At 33.6% G+C, this 15817-nt stretch overlaps 2 protein-coding genes across 2 annotated transcripts; both read left to right on the top strand.

Annotated features, from left to right (window-relative positions):
* Positions 1 to 6215, top strand: LOC144565213 (uncharacterized). Its single transcript, XM_078314897.1, has 6 exons — positions 1 to 144; positions 1238 to 1327; positions 1599 to 1664; positions 1936 to 2027; positions 2438 to 2485; positions 5792 to 6215. Exons 1-6 carry the CDS (start codon positions 67 to 69, stop codon positions 5907 to 5909), a joined length of 492 nt encoding a protein of 163 aa, XP_078171023.1. The 5' UTR covers positions 1 to 66; the 3' UTR covers positions 5910 to 6215.
* Positions 6216 to 12252: 6037 nt separating this feature from the next.
* On the top strand, positions 12253 to 14556 carry LOC144565670 (peroxidase 5-like). The gene is made up of 2 exons (XM_078315484.1): positions 12253 to 12545; positions 13703 to 14556. The coding sequence occupies exons 1-2, from the start codon at positions 12327 to 12329 to the stop codon at positions 14468 to 14470; spliced, it is 987 nt and encodes a 328-aa protein (XP_078171610.1). The 5' UTR covers positions 12253 to 12326; the 3' UTR covers positions 14471 to 14556.
* The last annotated feature ends 1261 nt before the right edge of the window (positions 14557 to 15817 follow it).

Genomic DNA, 15817 nt, shown 5'->3' on the forward strand with positions numbered 1-15817 from the left:
GAGGCTGATGAACTTTTAGATTCAGATTTGGAAACAAATAGAACTAAAATTGATGATGGTACTGTAATGGGGCCTTACGACATGAAAACTGGAAAAGAGAGAAGAGCAGGGCATTGGGGCTATGTCATGCAAATTGTATACCAGGTATGGAATGAGTAGCTTTGTAATTGTATGGCACTTGTTAGTATGTACTATGTAGTATCATATTGATTTCCTGCAGGCAGGGGCAAACCCAGGAATTTGGCCAGGGTAGGCAAAAAAAATTAGACCCGGAGGATGGCCGATGGGCATCGAACCAAATTCTGTCCGATGCACGGTCAGAGCCGTTCAATTCGTGTCAAGATTTGTGCATACTTGATAAGCACGAATATTGAAGAGGCCGCACAAATCTTGAAGTCGATCGGACGGTTACAACCGGGCATCAGAAATGAATTTGGTCCGATGCCCATCAAACGTCCCCTTCTTCCAAAACAATTAGGGCTACCAGATAAGCGTGCCTCTCATCTCACACAAGTCAGAAAAAAAAAAAAGAACATCCAGAGATAGGCAATTTTTTTTTTAGGGGTAGGCAAAAGCCTGATAATACATGGGCTCTATTTTTTTTTTTTCAAAATCCAGGGGTCGGCAGTTGCCTCCCCCTGGACTGGGTCTGCCCCTGCCTGCAGGTAGGTACTTACTGGTATAGCTTTGAGGCACATATCTGGTAATTACATGTGGGTATTTGTTAGCCCTTAAGTACTGGTTTCTATTACCTGTTGGGTGTCACTTTTTTTTTTTTTTTTCTCTCTAATGAAGGTTAGCTGGCAAAGTGCCAACTATCATGTTTCAGTAAACAAAAAAGTTTACAGACGTACAATGCAAGAAATTAAAGTTACATAAATAGAAAAAACATTTGTGAAAAAAAAAGAAACTCATAATCTCTCTATTTGGGAGAACTTTTTATTTGTATGGCTCAGTATGTACAGGTAATGTGGTGCTGCTGCAGTTGATATAAAATCTGAGACCATCTTCTTTGGTCAGGGGCATTTACTAATTTCATACAGGGGTTAGTGTTGTACTGTTAGCATACCTGTAATTAAACTACATTTATCTCCTTCTAATTTACATTCTGACAGTTAAACATGTATGGTTTCATGCGTGTTATATGGAGATCCTTTTTAGCTACTCTCTCTGTCTCTCTCTCTCACACACACACACACACAAATGGTGTTATTAACATGATATTCGTAATTAACAGACTAGTGCAGGTGCTGCTGTTCTCACAGATTTGACATTTTGGGGTCTGCTTGTTCCTTTTTTCTACTATGATTCCTTCACTCTAAAAGATGTGAGAAACTATTTTAACTTGCTCTACAATAAGTATAAATTTAGGCGTTCATGCAAATATCTTTTTCTTGAATACGATTCTGAGGTAAGTCAAGAAGTCGGTAACATAAGAGCTAGTTTTAAGAGGCTGTTTAGATATTTGGTTGATATTACCGGGCAAATTAATGTATCAGAGACTTGTTTCCACTCACACATTAAGTGAATAAGGGGATTATTGAATGGCGAAGACTTAAATGCTACATTATTGAAGGGTATACATGCAATATTTTCAGGTGACTGACGGAATGCACTCGCTCAACCTTTTGTTTCTCCTGGTTGACACATCTCTCAATAGGATGGTAATTATATTATTTATTCATATTTCTTTTGGAAAACCTTAATATTATTTATCCTTTTACTTTCAGAAGCATGCTTTTCCTTTTTTTTACCATGGTTGTTGGCTTCATAAAATACAAACTGTATTTACTATCAACATAAAGCAAATGTTTCTTTCATCATTTTATCCCCCATAAATTTGTAGGTTTCTAATGATTTTTGTGTGAAAGCTGCCATTCTTTGCCTATAAACTCTATTATATTTTCTTAATAAACTTTTGGTTCTTGTACTCAGAATTTTCCATGGTATGGCATAATATACTTTGCATTCTGGAGCGGTGCATATATCACGTTTCAGTGGGTTTCACACGCCTGTGGGGTTTCCTGGTGAGAGAAAAACTTTCTATTATCCCATTTGTTTGCATATTTAGAAAGAATTATGCTAACGGGATGCTTTTATATCACTATGCAGCACCTGCAAATGCCGCCAGAAATCTTATCTTGTTTTTATTGTTTTGGACTAGTTATAAACATAATGCTAAAATTTAGCGTAATTCAATGGAAAAACCCAAATATGTGGTATTGTGGTACTGTACCTGCATAGATACTGGCATCAGCGGTAATTATTTATGATTCCAAGCTTGATAAATATTGAAATGAATTTAAGAATTTTTATGCCTGATAGCTAGATCTCATGGATATGTTTACAATGAAAAAATTACTGTGGTTTGTTTCTGTTCTGTGCTATCAGTGGTATATTTGATGCTAATTTTAGAAAATATTTAATTTATCTCCAGGTGGCCATACCCCTTTCTCAAGCTTGACACACCTTGGGCACCTTTATGGTAAGCACAATATTTTGCTTTACTTTAAACTATTCGATTTTTATCAGATGTCTAAATAACCCATTTCTTATATTAACCACTCCGTGATTCAGGATTGTGAGAAATTATGTGTTAAAAAAAACGAAAACCATTGCTATTTATTAGTTTAGACTTTTTATCTAAGCCCATTTCATATTCTTTTTAATCAAGAGATGTGGTATATTTACAATTTTGGATGGTTGTTGGGAGAAATTTACTAGTTGTGGGTTTAGATTGGTATTATTGGTCTTATATTTTATTAACATATAATAATTTATGTATTAACCATCACGGAGCCACCCCCTTCTCTATTTTTTAGACCTGAAAGTCCAAAATTTTTTTATTGGCAATTTGTTGTCATTTCTTAAAAAAACTTTACAAATCCTAACTATGTTATAATTGCTGGCAGTTTCATTGATTGGTAACTATAGGTATTAAATAGCCGACACTAATACTCATTAGTGGCGCATTTTTATTAAATAGCCGACACTAATACTCATTAGTGGCGCATTTTTATTAAATAACCGACACTAATACTCATTAGTGGCGCATTTTTATTAAACATCCGACACTAATACTCATTAGTGACGCATTTTTATTAAACATCCGACACTAATACTCATTAGTGATGCATTTTTATTAAATAGCCGACACTAATACTCATTAGTGGCGCATTTTTATTAAATAGCCGACACTAATACTCATTAGTGTCGGCTATTTAATAAAGAGCCGACACTAATACTTATTAGTGTCACATTTTTAATAAATACCCGACACTAGATTTTTTTTTTCAAAAAAAATAAATTTTATTATTTGGCCAGCTAACATATATTTTTGTTGGCCTATATATAAAACAAGCCGTCTGAAATAAAAATATCAAATAACACATCCTAATTTACAAATAACACTCACTAGATAAAATATCACATTTACAAAATCAAAGTTTATCATTATTCAAGACACACAATTTCATAAATCTAGGAACTAAGCTTAGCTCATGTAAGCCCCTAGTGGTACCTCTAAAACCCCAAAATGACTTCCTGTGACAGATCAGTCAATGCAGACTTATCACAAGTCCAAACCTGAAAATCAAATACACAATCAGATAGAAGACTTCAAACAACCAGATTAGAGCTGAAATATGCATTTTTAGCATTTTTATTCGATTTTATATGATTTTCCAAAGTCCAACTTTCAAAACAAGAAAAACAGCAAAAATGCACCTTGAATTTTCTCACAGCGAACAAAGGAGCGTTATAGTCATTTCCTCCAAACTCACCCAAGATAAATAGGGATCTAATGAACAGGTCCTTGCATTCTACAAACAATTCACTGAACAAATTAACTAAACATCTTTAATAACTTAGTGGTGTAAAATGTCTATGATTTGAAAAATTACCTTTCGAGGTCCCATTTATTGATTGCCATCAAATTAGTCAATGTAATATTGATTGCTTCAAAATCATAACCCTTGTCAGAAGCTGTGTATTTGAATAATAAAAGGCACACCCATTAGATTAGAAAAAAAAAATATATAGTGAATACAAATAATGAATTATGTCCATAAACATACAAATAGTGAATACAAAACAATCTTGAGTACAACCTTGTCAATATGTCAATTGGGTATCCGTTTGTCATCCGAAACTGATTGGCGGTTTAGACAATTCTTTAATGTTTTAGTAAAATGGATAGCAGGGGACGGCTGCACAATTAGACTATGGGAACATGATTGGGGAGAGGGTATATTAAAAAATGTGCTTCCAAACTTGTATTTGTATGCCTTGCATTGTGACACACTTATGCACGAGGCAATGGAAGGAATTGACATCAATTCACTGTTCAGACCTAACCTATCAATTCACTGTTCAGATAGCTTGGTACTTAAAGTAATACACTGACAACAAGCGGGAAGCACCGTTCAGAGATACTGGTTGAATTGAGCGTGCTGGTACAAAACAGGATGCCACTGGTACGAACAAGACCATCACTGGTACAGAGGAATTTCTTTAGTGTCTTTCTTCAGAGAAGCCCTCTGAAAATTTTGCTTAATCTATTTTAGTTTCATGCTTTATTAATTTTCTGTTTTGTTGTTTATTTACGTACTACAGCTCAACTGTCTTGAGCTTGCCCTTTTAATTTTTCTATAAAATGTCAGAAACCTGTTGATTTTTATTCATCAATCAGATGGTACAACTTTGGAGATACCTTTTTCTGCGATTTTGAGCTGAACCACTGACTTGATGCTGATGAGGCAGGTTGAATTTGAACCCCACCTATACAAAATAAGAAAACCAAGGAAAGAAGGCTTCACCTGTATTGATGTCACAAATTCACCAAAACCAAGGAAACCTTGTCGCTTTGAGTCAGCAAATGCCCACACCTTCGAAATGTATAGAAAAGCTATATCATTGCAAAATTGATTCACATTTCACCAGAAATTAAGTTAATTGAACATTACACGACCAAAACCTAAGGCACAGATATACATCGGGATTGAGGAGATAAAGAGAAGAAATTACTAAATGGCACAGATATACATCGGGATTGAGGAGATTGAGAGAGAGAATGAGTTTACCTACAATCGGGTTATGAGTAGGATCGCCGGAGCTAGACAAACCGGAGGCGGCGCTAGCAGCTTGGCAAGATCGATGCTGGTGCTGATGCTGAGGGCCGTCGGTCTGAGGCCAGAGAGAGTTGGTGCGTCCAGAGAGGCGAGAGAGCGAGAGAGCATGAGAGAGAGATGCTGTCGGTCTGAGGCGATTTAGAAATGGCGGAGGGAGACAGGTGCGGAGGGAGAAAGGAGTTGTACACAACCCTAGACGCGTTTTGGATGAGGTGCTTGCGCGCGACTTAAAATGATTTTTTTTGAACAATTAGTGTCGGCTTTTATAACAGCGACACTAAGTATTAGTATCGGCTTAAATTTAAAACCTGACACTAAGTATTAGTGTCGGTTGTTTACAATTATCCGACAGTAATTGTTAGTTATTAGTGTCGGCTGTTTATAAACAGCCGATACTAAGTATTAGTATCGGCTAAAATTAAAAATCCGACACTAAATATTAGTTATTAGTGTCAACTAATTATAAACAGCCGACACTAATTGTATTAGTGTCGGTTTTTTGTAATCGACCGATGCTAAAGTATTAGTGTCAGCTTTTTGAGGCGACACTAATTGTACGTTCTCCACTAGTGGTAGGATGTTGATGCGGTTTTGCTCTAATTCATTCCTTTTTTTGCTTATACAATTGTTGCATCTGTTGAACTAAAATTTTATTTTTCAAGGTACCTTGCTCTGGCATTGGTTCATGTGCCATGTTATCTCATATATTGGATTATTGTCAAGGCCAAGGATAAATATCTTTCAAGGTTCTTCCCAGATGCTTATGAAAATTTACCCTAGAATTCTACTAAATCGCTTCTATGTATATCTTTCTCATGATATGGAAATCATCAAATAAGTTGTGATATCGACTGTGCTAACATTAATGTATGATGTCAACATATTCTTCAATAACGGTACGTGACATCTCTTTGTTATAATGATGACTAGATATGTTTTACCGAGGAGAGCCATGGAAAGAACAACAGACTTGTATGAACTGTATCTTTGTAAATATACATTTCATTGAGAGATTGACAGGTTTATGTATTAAAACCTTTGTTGGTTACATGAAAAAATATATATGAAGTGTGAAGTCACATAATATATGGCGATGAGTTCGTCTCTACAGAGAAATACAGGTTTAATTATGTAAGAATCATCCAAAAAGAAATGAATACCGGAGTTCCTATAAAACATTCACATCACTAAATTCTTATTTGGTATGTACAATTTTTTTTTTTTTTTGAAAGAAATATGAAGATGAAGCCTCCAAATTCCATACTCTTATTACAACAAATGATTTATCTATCCGAATTTCGAATCCATAACTTCTCACATCAGATATCATGTCTTTAGTATGTACAATTGTTAATTTTTCCAACTTACAACATTCATATCATTAAAAAAAAAAAAATCCTAATTCTAATTTGGTTTGTACAATGTTTAATTTTATTAATTTACAACATGCGCATTCCTAAATCATAATTTCAGTTTAATCGGTACCAATGTAAATTTTATCAATTTACAACTTAGCATTCTTAAGTCATAATTTCTGTTTGGTATGTATAATTCTAAATTTTAATGAATGGACACTTCACCATTCCTAAATCATAATTCCAATCTGGTCGGTACAAAGAAATTTTACCAATTCACGATTTACATTATATGTTACAATTTTTAATTTATCAATAACATGCATGTTATCAGAACCGAACCGTACCGATCTGTTCGACCAGCAAAAATTGGATGTCATTCCGTCTTGGTTCTTTAAAAGAACTGAAAGTTTTAGAACCGTTAATACTGAGTCCGGCTAGTATGACATTGGTGTCATATGACATCAATTCGAAAATTTATTGGATAAATTTTAAACGATAAATCCAAACCGTTCAAATCAATTTAATGTATGAATGATATGTTTATATGCCAATTTTATATAATTTCAAGTTATTTTAGTATCAAATCAAGTGGTCAGAAATGTTGAAAAATGAATGCATTAAAATTAGCTTAAAAGCTCCCACATTTGACTGCTTGATTTGATACTAAATAAACTCCAAACTTTATAAATTTTGCATGTAAATGCACAACTAATGAAGTAGATCGGATTGAACGGTTTGGATTTTTCATTTGAAGTTGATTTAATAGATTTTGGAGTTAGTGTTATATTGACTGAAATGACACTAATGTCATATTAGCTAGACTCGTTAATACCGGGTCAATTGACCGGTTATTGGATATAAACGGTAAAAGGAAAAAAGCGATGTTTTACATAATCCACAGACTTCTTAAATATTCAATCTTTCTCACGGAGCCATTGTGACATTTTAGCAACACTGTAATAAAAATAGGTGCCCAAAGAATTTAATTTCTTGATCGATGTAACTTTTGCAAGCTTGAGCCGAAAGGGTAGCAATTTTAAAGGCTTATAGGATTATTCATTTAATGTAATCCAAAATAATTAATGTTAATTTCAAGGTCATTACCAATGAATGTTACATCTGGGAAATGAACCTTGAGAAAATTGATACTAATATACATAATTTTATAGATGTAAAAAATTGAGCATTGTTAAGTAGCTTAACCGTATTCTTTCAGCAGAAAATGTTTATATTCTTCGGCTTTTGGACTCTGAATCCTGGTCTTTGATTAACACTTGGAAATTAATTTTAGAGTTTAGACTTATTTACATTTTATCCAAATAAAATTATGTCTGGTAGCGATACTTCATTTGTCATTATTATTGATTTAGAAGCCTAATTAAAGCTGGGTAAGAGGCCCAAACAATTGATCCGAAATCTAATGCAAGATCCCTATAGAAAACAATGCAAGGTAATTGAAGTTCAGATAATTTATTGTTACAACCTCCATTACACAATTTATTGTTAGAATATTACATTACATTAGTTAATTGTTTTACTACTAATCCTTTAAATATATATTTTTGAAATTTGGAGATCGGAACGAGATCACCTACCCTCCGGGGTGCAGGAAATTAATTCCTGCCCCTAGAGCCATTGGCGGATGGAGCCGGGGTCACTTTTAAAATTTAAATATTTAATCTGGGGCCCATCTCGGACCCACTCGCAGTGATTCTAGGGGCTGGAATTTCCTACCCCTTGAGGTGCAGGAGATTCGGTTCTTTGGAGACCTCTATTGCAACATCCACAGAACGACAAGTGGGAGGGGGGCGGATTCTCTAAGATAACTCAAAGTCTGAATTTGGATCCTAACTATCTGATCATAATTCGGTCAATCCAATCCAAATTAAAATTCAGAGGAATTCTTTAATATTCGTGCATATTCTGATTGAATAGTTTGAATTCAAACTCAAACTTTGAGTTACTTCAGGAGATCCGAACTGGAGGTGGGGTAGTGTGCGCGTCTGGGGGGAGGAGTTTGTCGCAATAACTGAATAACATAAGGGTGCAGGCAAATCAGACAATGATAAGACTATATAGGTACATCTGTTTTTATTTTTAAGATACAAATATAGATCGGATATTAATTAAATATGAATATATATACAGATATAATTCAAATATCTAATTTAATTATTGTGATAAAATTAACAGGTTATTCAATAAATATTTTTTTTATCAGAAAATAAAATAACATAAAGAACATATATATTTCGGATATTCGATCATTGTGGTGGACAAAATAATATCTTTGTTATGTTAAATTTGTTATCTCATTAATAAAACTTAATCAATATAACCATATTTTTAATTAACAGATATATACCAACAAAAAAAATATTCTTCTCTATACACGTATGATTCTAAAACAAGCGAATAAAAACATATGGATACTAATAATCATTCGCATCTGTATCAAAATCCTCACAAATGAATATCCAAAAAATTATAAAGATTCGGATACAAATGATTATCCGTATCCATATCCGCTTTTGAAGCCAAAACTGTATCTGTGTTCGTACAAATCATATCCGTATATGTATTCCAATATCTGAATATACTAAAAATCTGGATACGGAGATATAATATCCGATCACCCCTGGCCTACCACGGCATCAGCGCAAAAGAAAATGTTAATGGGTTGCATGAACTCTCTAGTCTGGAGATACTTCACAATGACGCTCAGTAATGGTAAGCCCGAAACAGCTGCAGAGATTTGGGCTCATACACGTTTTTCTACTTAATTAAATATATGTAGGATTGTGTGGTCGGTTTTTATTTTATTCATGCTAAAAATTACAAGTAAATTAATTTAGTCAAATCTGCATGGCAAACGTTGTAACGCATAGAATTTCATATGAGTCTGTCTAGTTGTCTGTTTGACAATTGATGACCAAGTGGAATAATAAAAAGCAATTGTGGCTAAATTAGCTAGTTGATCAACTAGCTAGCAGGTTAATCGTGTTACATAATTGAGTTAGTTACACATTATCTAAATTCGTGCATATCGGTTGTTAATTGGTTGGTAAATATTCCTAGAAAAAAAATATTCAAAGTAAACTCTCGAAAGAATTAGGTGGAACTAGGCCATGTGGAGATGTTGGATGTTTCTTGTGGATTTTTTATTTATTTTTAATTAGGCACATATATCATATATTCCATTGTCTGCTTAAGATAGAGTTGCCAACTAGCGTACTATGTAGGGGTGGTAAAAAAGCTCGTAGTTTGTAGTTTGATTGTGACTCGCACTTGATTCGTTCGCTAATAGTTTGTTTGTTACTGGATTGAGTTGTTAATGAGCCAGCTCGTTACTATCTCGGTTCAAAATTAAGGAGTTCAAGTTGGAGTCTAGCTTGCTCGTCAGTTCAGTTAGGCATCAATTTGTGAATTTGTATGAATTTGTGTGCATTTTATACTGTCCAGCTCGATCAAAAAAGTTTGTATAATTTATTTTCTTCTTAAAAATATACCCAATGAGCCAGCTCATTAGCTCGCAAGTTAGCTCGATCAAGCTCATGATGATTTCAAGTTAAGATTTCAGCTCAGATTTCTAAAGTTATCTCGCTCATAACTCGGAAGAGCCAGCTCGTAATGAATTCAAAATAGACCAAACTCGTGACGAGACAACTCCTTGCCACCCCTAGTACTATGTAATATATAGGAAGGTTATACAAATATCAAATGTACACCAATTAACCGTAGTCTTTTTATTGTATATATAATATAGAGGAGGGTTCAAATGCCTCCATTTTTTGTGCCTCCACTATGCCTCCATTTTTTAAAACTTTAATAACTCAAAATTTAAAACTTAAAAGTCAAAACAAAACCATTAGATGTGATCTAGGTTATTTTATCTAGGTGCTCATAAAAAATTATCACATTCCAATTTTGTTTTTACGTGAATCAATAAGTAGAAAAACCAACGTCTAGAAATTATTCATATTAGTACATTTTTTATAAGCTCTTGATGACAACTAAAATCAAATTGAAATGTCATAATTTTTTACACGTGCATAGATAAAATGATGTAGATCACATCCAACCATTTATTTTGAATTTGAAGTTTTAAATTTTGAATTATTAAAGTTTTTAAAAATGGAGGCATGATGGAGGCACAAAAAATGAAGGCATTTGAACCCTCCTCTATAATATATAGGCAAAGTCATCATATATTCATATCCCTATCTGTAGTACACTGCTGGTTCTTCATAATGAAAACCACATTTAATCTACAAACTATAAAACATTGATCGTAATTCTTATAAGAGTCTTTTAACTAAAATTGAGTCAATGCCTGGATCAGAGTGAGTTGAAGGACTTCAATTTTCATCTCATTTAAAAAAAGGTAATATGATATATAAATAATTAAAAGATACAATATATATTCCCAAGAGTAATAAGACATGCAATAACTAATTAAGAATTCCATGTCTGACATTAGACAAGTTATAATTTGTGTGGAGGTTGCAAATTCGAAATCTAGCAGGTGTGAGCATTAAAAGTTACAATAATTGACCTCATTCATTGTAAATAAATAAATAATTTTATTTAAATCTCGATTTATATATAGAAGTAAACTAGGACTGTAAATCTTTTTTAATCATCAATCGAATTGTTGGAGCTATTTGGCTTCCAACGTACCTTAAAAAAAAGAAAAAAGAATCAACCTCATTTTTATCTAAAAAACTATAAGTTCTTCAATTAAAAACTTATCAATCACTTGATTTGTAACTGCAAAGCTATAAGAATCTGTTTTTATCCACGAGGATAAAAATGACTATTGCCGAGAGTAAATTGACATAAATTGTTATTTTTAAGAGTAACGCTATTGCCGACGAGAATATCCGCAAGAATACTGACACTGTTAAACAATTTTATTCTCACAATAAAAGTGTTGAATCAGTTGAATAATATTTTTAATTTAGACAGATTACAATGTAATTTATAATGTAATATTTTAAAAATTATTTTATATTATTATGATAAAAAATATATAAAAGTTTAATTTAGAGCAGTAACTTATTTAGATAGTTTAAAACTAAAATGTTTGATGAGAGATTTTTAAGGAAACAAATATAATATAAGAAAAAAATGTCTATCAAATTCAAATATATACTTACAATCCTGAATTTGATTTGAACCCAACCATTCAGATTCAGAGGCAAATTAATTATTAGTACTTGTATATAGTTGTATATCTTCAACTCTGGATCATGGTACGTAATTAAACACATACCCGGATTCGAAATAAATTGTCAGTATTCTGTATACCGAATTACGTACCGAATTTTCGAGGGTATGTTATGAATTATGAATATTATCACTTGGTCCCTACCGACACCTTCAAGCACAAAAAAAAGAAAAAAAGAAAAAAAGTAAAAAAGAAAAAGAACCCTCCAAATATGACTATTCAATAATTAGCAAGAGAAGATCAATCAAAATATATACATTAGTATAATTATCCTATCTTTTTAGGTAGAATACATTAATCATATAGTTGTGTGCCGTCCACTTCTTGATACTGTTATTACGTGCCAAATTAATTTCAACGAGAAGGCCATCAATCATGCATGATTTCCTTGAACTCGAATGCTCGATCATGAAATCAGGAAATGAATATAATAGACTTATAATGTTCCATCGGAAGCATGCACCTATCCTATAAATAGCCACTCTTTGGCCTCTATCTTATGCCCATCAAACACTTGCACTATTCTTCTATTTCTCTACATCTATATTACCAACGCTGTATAAGAAAAAAAAAAACAGCAGCTAAAACAGGAGAGATAAGCTCGCCACAATGAAGAACAAAGTATTGTTGTTCTCATTCTTCCTCCTCTATGCATCGATTCCCACCAATGCACGAGAAATAGGCCTAGGATATTACAAACACAAGGGGACTTGCTCCTGCTCCGATGCAGAGTCTATTGTTAAATCCGTCGTTGAAGAAGCACTGAACAAAGACCGTGGTGTTGGAGCTGGCTTGATCAGGCTTCTCTTTCATGACTGCTTCGTTGGGGTATATATACATCACTTCTTTCTATTAAATAGTATTGCTTTGCTTTGAAGTGCTTGAGTCCAATACGTACTTTGAAGACATACCGTTAATTAAATATTAATAAATTTAAAGAAGTGAGTCTTGCATTAAGAATTGATCATAGTTGGACATATATATGTCAGAAACTTCAAATATGTATTAAGAATTAATGTTGAAGAAACTTCAAATTCCTGGACAAAAATGAAGCATGTCCGTGATTTCCTTCTGTTTAAAAAGAGAACAAAATGTTGATATATATTTAATTTATTCAGTATTGCATAAAAAATATTTTTATTGTACATTTTAACCATACTTCTATAATTTTTTTAATAGAATTTAACGGTTCCATGATGCCTTTAACAATAGACTCTGCATCTTTATTGTACATTTTAACAATATTTCTATAATTTTTGTCGTTTGAATTGTGTTTATTCACTATCGACGAGATGCCTTTATTGAATTTGAACACCAGAATTAATTCAAAAAACCTTTTAATAATTTAATATAAGTTTAATCGTGGTTTTTTTAAAGATTTACTTACAAGTAAAGATTTTTTTCCAGTACTATTTGAAATTTGACATTAATTATATGTTTCATTTATGAGTAGACAGTAGTATAGTTGGCCAGTTAACATGACCAACAGAAGTATTGTCCAATCTAGTGACTGGAGTACCTTGTTGACGAACTGGCATCTTACCGTTATTAAGCGGTTGTTATATATTATTGTCATTTAATGTATTATGCCAAAAATAATTAGCATTTTGCACATTATATTTGGTTAGATGTGTCTTGCAAACAATGACAATTACCATGTATATGTTTTCAGTACTGTTTTTGTTGGGTCAAATATACTCAAAGATATTTGCAATTATTTTTCATATAAAAACTGTGGCTAGCATATATTAGAATATACAGTATATTAGCAAATACATGCAAAAAAAAAATGTATACAAGTACGCAAGTAGTTGTCATCATCTTCTGTTCTTTTTCAAAGTGTTAATTAAGTCATTTCCGTGGCAAAATTAATTGCTCAACACCAACCTAAATTCTCAACAAGTTATAGCTAATAAGCATATATACTATATAAGTACATAATCATATATATATATATTTATATATAATGCCGTGGCATGTGGCAGGGATGTGATGGTTCTGTCCTCCTTGATGAATCTGATAGAAACCCTTACCCGGAGAAGAAGGCCAGAAACAACATCGGCTTACGTGGCTTCGAGGTCATCGACGAGGCAAAAAGCCGCCTTGAGAAACATTGTCCCGGTGTTGTCTCTTGTGCTGACATCCTCGTCTTTGCTGCACGTGATGCAGTAGAGATCCTCAATGGCATCGGGTACAGTGTAACAGCAGGAAGGCTGGATAGCAAGGTCTCCTCCGCTAGCGAGGCAGACCAGATCCTTCCACCGCCCACATTCGACCGTCAACAGCTCGAAGACTTATTTGTCAATAAGAAAGGCCTTACAGTCGAGGATTTGGTTGTACTTTCTGGGGCCCACACAATCGGGCGGTCCCACTGCTCCTCATTCACGAACCGCTTGTACCCAGACATTGACCCAACACTGGACGAAGATTTTGCAAACAAAACCCTCAGAAAGCAATGCCCTGAAAATGCCTATGTTGATGGTGTTGTTAATCTAGATCATGTGACAGAAAATGCATTAGACGGCCAGTATTATACAAATGTCCTTGATCTGAAGACTGTGTTCTTCTCAGACTGGTCACTGCTGACAAGTCAAGAAACGCGGGACCTGGTTGTGGAGTACGCAACAAAACCTGGCGTCTGGGAAAAAGACTTTGCAGTGTCGATGCCCAAGTTGAGTAATCTCAATGTGATCACTAATCCTGCGGAAGGTGAGATCAGGAAGTCTTGCCGTGCTGTCAACAGCTACTACTAAGCTAATTAAATTCTATTATTTGCATATGATTGTACTTTGCATATTTGTATGCTTTGTGTATTTACATTTTAATTTTCATCTTTAAATTCTGCATATTATTTGTATCATTTTTCTCAAGGTTCATTTTATTCCAGAGGTAACGTTCATTATTGTAATGACCATGAAATGGCGTATTAATTTACTTATTTTGGATTACATTAAATTAATGAATGATTTTATGCTTGCAAAACTTACATATCCTTCATGCATGTTTGACGGATCAAGATATTAAATTCTTTTGGACACCCATTTTGATAGTATTGCTAAAAAGTCCAATGGCACGCATCCAACTAGGGGCGGATGCAATTTAGGATGGGACAAAAATCGAGTTCAAATAACCTATCAGATTCAAACTCATTAACAATTGGATTCTAGATAAATAAATAATCAACATAATAAAAAACAATAAAAGTAATATACTCTTACATAATAAAAACATAAAAATAATATCATTTTACATATAAAAAATAAAATTTCTTATTAACAGTGCTTTTGAACTGGTCTGACGGACTTTCTAGTTCCAAGAGAGACAAAATTTTTTTCAAGGATAATAGAAGATCAAATATAAAGTATTGGAGATGATAGTGGGTGCGAATTATAGGAGTTGATTAGCATTGTAATAGTGGTAGGTAGGAGATGCTTAGTGGAGTTGGTTATGATTGTATCTTAATTAAGTCTATAAATAGGTCTTATGTCATTGTACTCAAATATACAAGATTAATACAAATTCTCTCTTTTATGAAATCCTTTATGGTATCAGAGCTGGAATGGAGAGTTTTGAGGCATAATTCTTGGAATAGGCGCGAGCCTAATTCCAGCTTTACCAAAGCTTTACCAATGCCGGGCTCCTTCTTTTCTCTTCTTCTCTATCTACAAATGCTTCTCAAAAATGAGACAAGAGAGCTAAAAAGCCTCTTGAAACCATGTACTTATCACAAAGCCATGAGCTATTCAATTTTTGTTTTCTTTCTTTTTATTTTTCAAAGAGGACTCAAACGAGCCTCTCTCACGTACATGGAAGCATTCTTGAGCCAAAAGAGCTCCTTCTCTCTCTACCTTCTTCTACCTTCAAGGAGACCCAAACTTGATGATTCACATCGCAAGAACAATGGCATTGAGATATTGGCATCGAACTTCTTCTTTTCGGAGCAAGCTCAACATTGCTACCGCACCATGTTTCGCTTGAGGGGGCGTAATAGAAGATCAAATATAAAGTATTGGAGATGATAGTGGGTGCGAATTATAGGAGTTGATTAGCATTGTAATAGTGGTAGGTAGGAGATGCTTAGTGGAGTTGGTTATGATTGT

The sequence above is a fragment of the Carex rostrata genome, chromosome 14 (genome assembly GCF_964058835.1).
Source record: "Carex rostrata chromosome 14, lpCarRost1.2, whole genome shotgun sequence".
Taxonomy (NCBI): domain Eukaryota; kingdom Viridiplantae; phylum Streptophyta; class Magnoliopsida; order Poales; family Cyperaceae; genus Carex; species Carex rostrata.

Excerpts from the sequence above, each read along its gene's own strand:
- LOC144565670 (XM_078315484.1), top strand. The coding sequence starts at position 12,327 with ATGAAGAACAAAGTATTGTTGTTCTCATTCTTCCTCCTCTATGCATCG. Across the intron at positions 12,546-13,702 it reads TTCATGACTGCTTCGTTGGG|GGATGTGATGGTTCTGTCCT; the intron begins GTATATATACAT and ends GGCATGTGGCAG.
- LOC144565213 (XM_078314897.1), top strand. The coding sequence starts at position 67 with ATGGGGCCTTACGACATGAAAACTGGAAAAGAGAGAAGAGCAGGGCAT. Across the intron at positions 145-1,237 it reads TCATGCAAATTGTATACCAG|ACTAGTGCAGGTGCTGCTGT; the intron begins GTATGGAATGAG and ends CGTAATTAACAG. Across the intron at positions 2,486-5,791 it reads ACACCTTGGGCACCTTTATG|GTACCTTGCTCTGGCATTGG; the intron begins GTAAGCACAATA and ends TTATTTTTCAAG.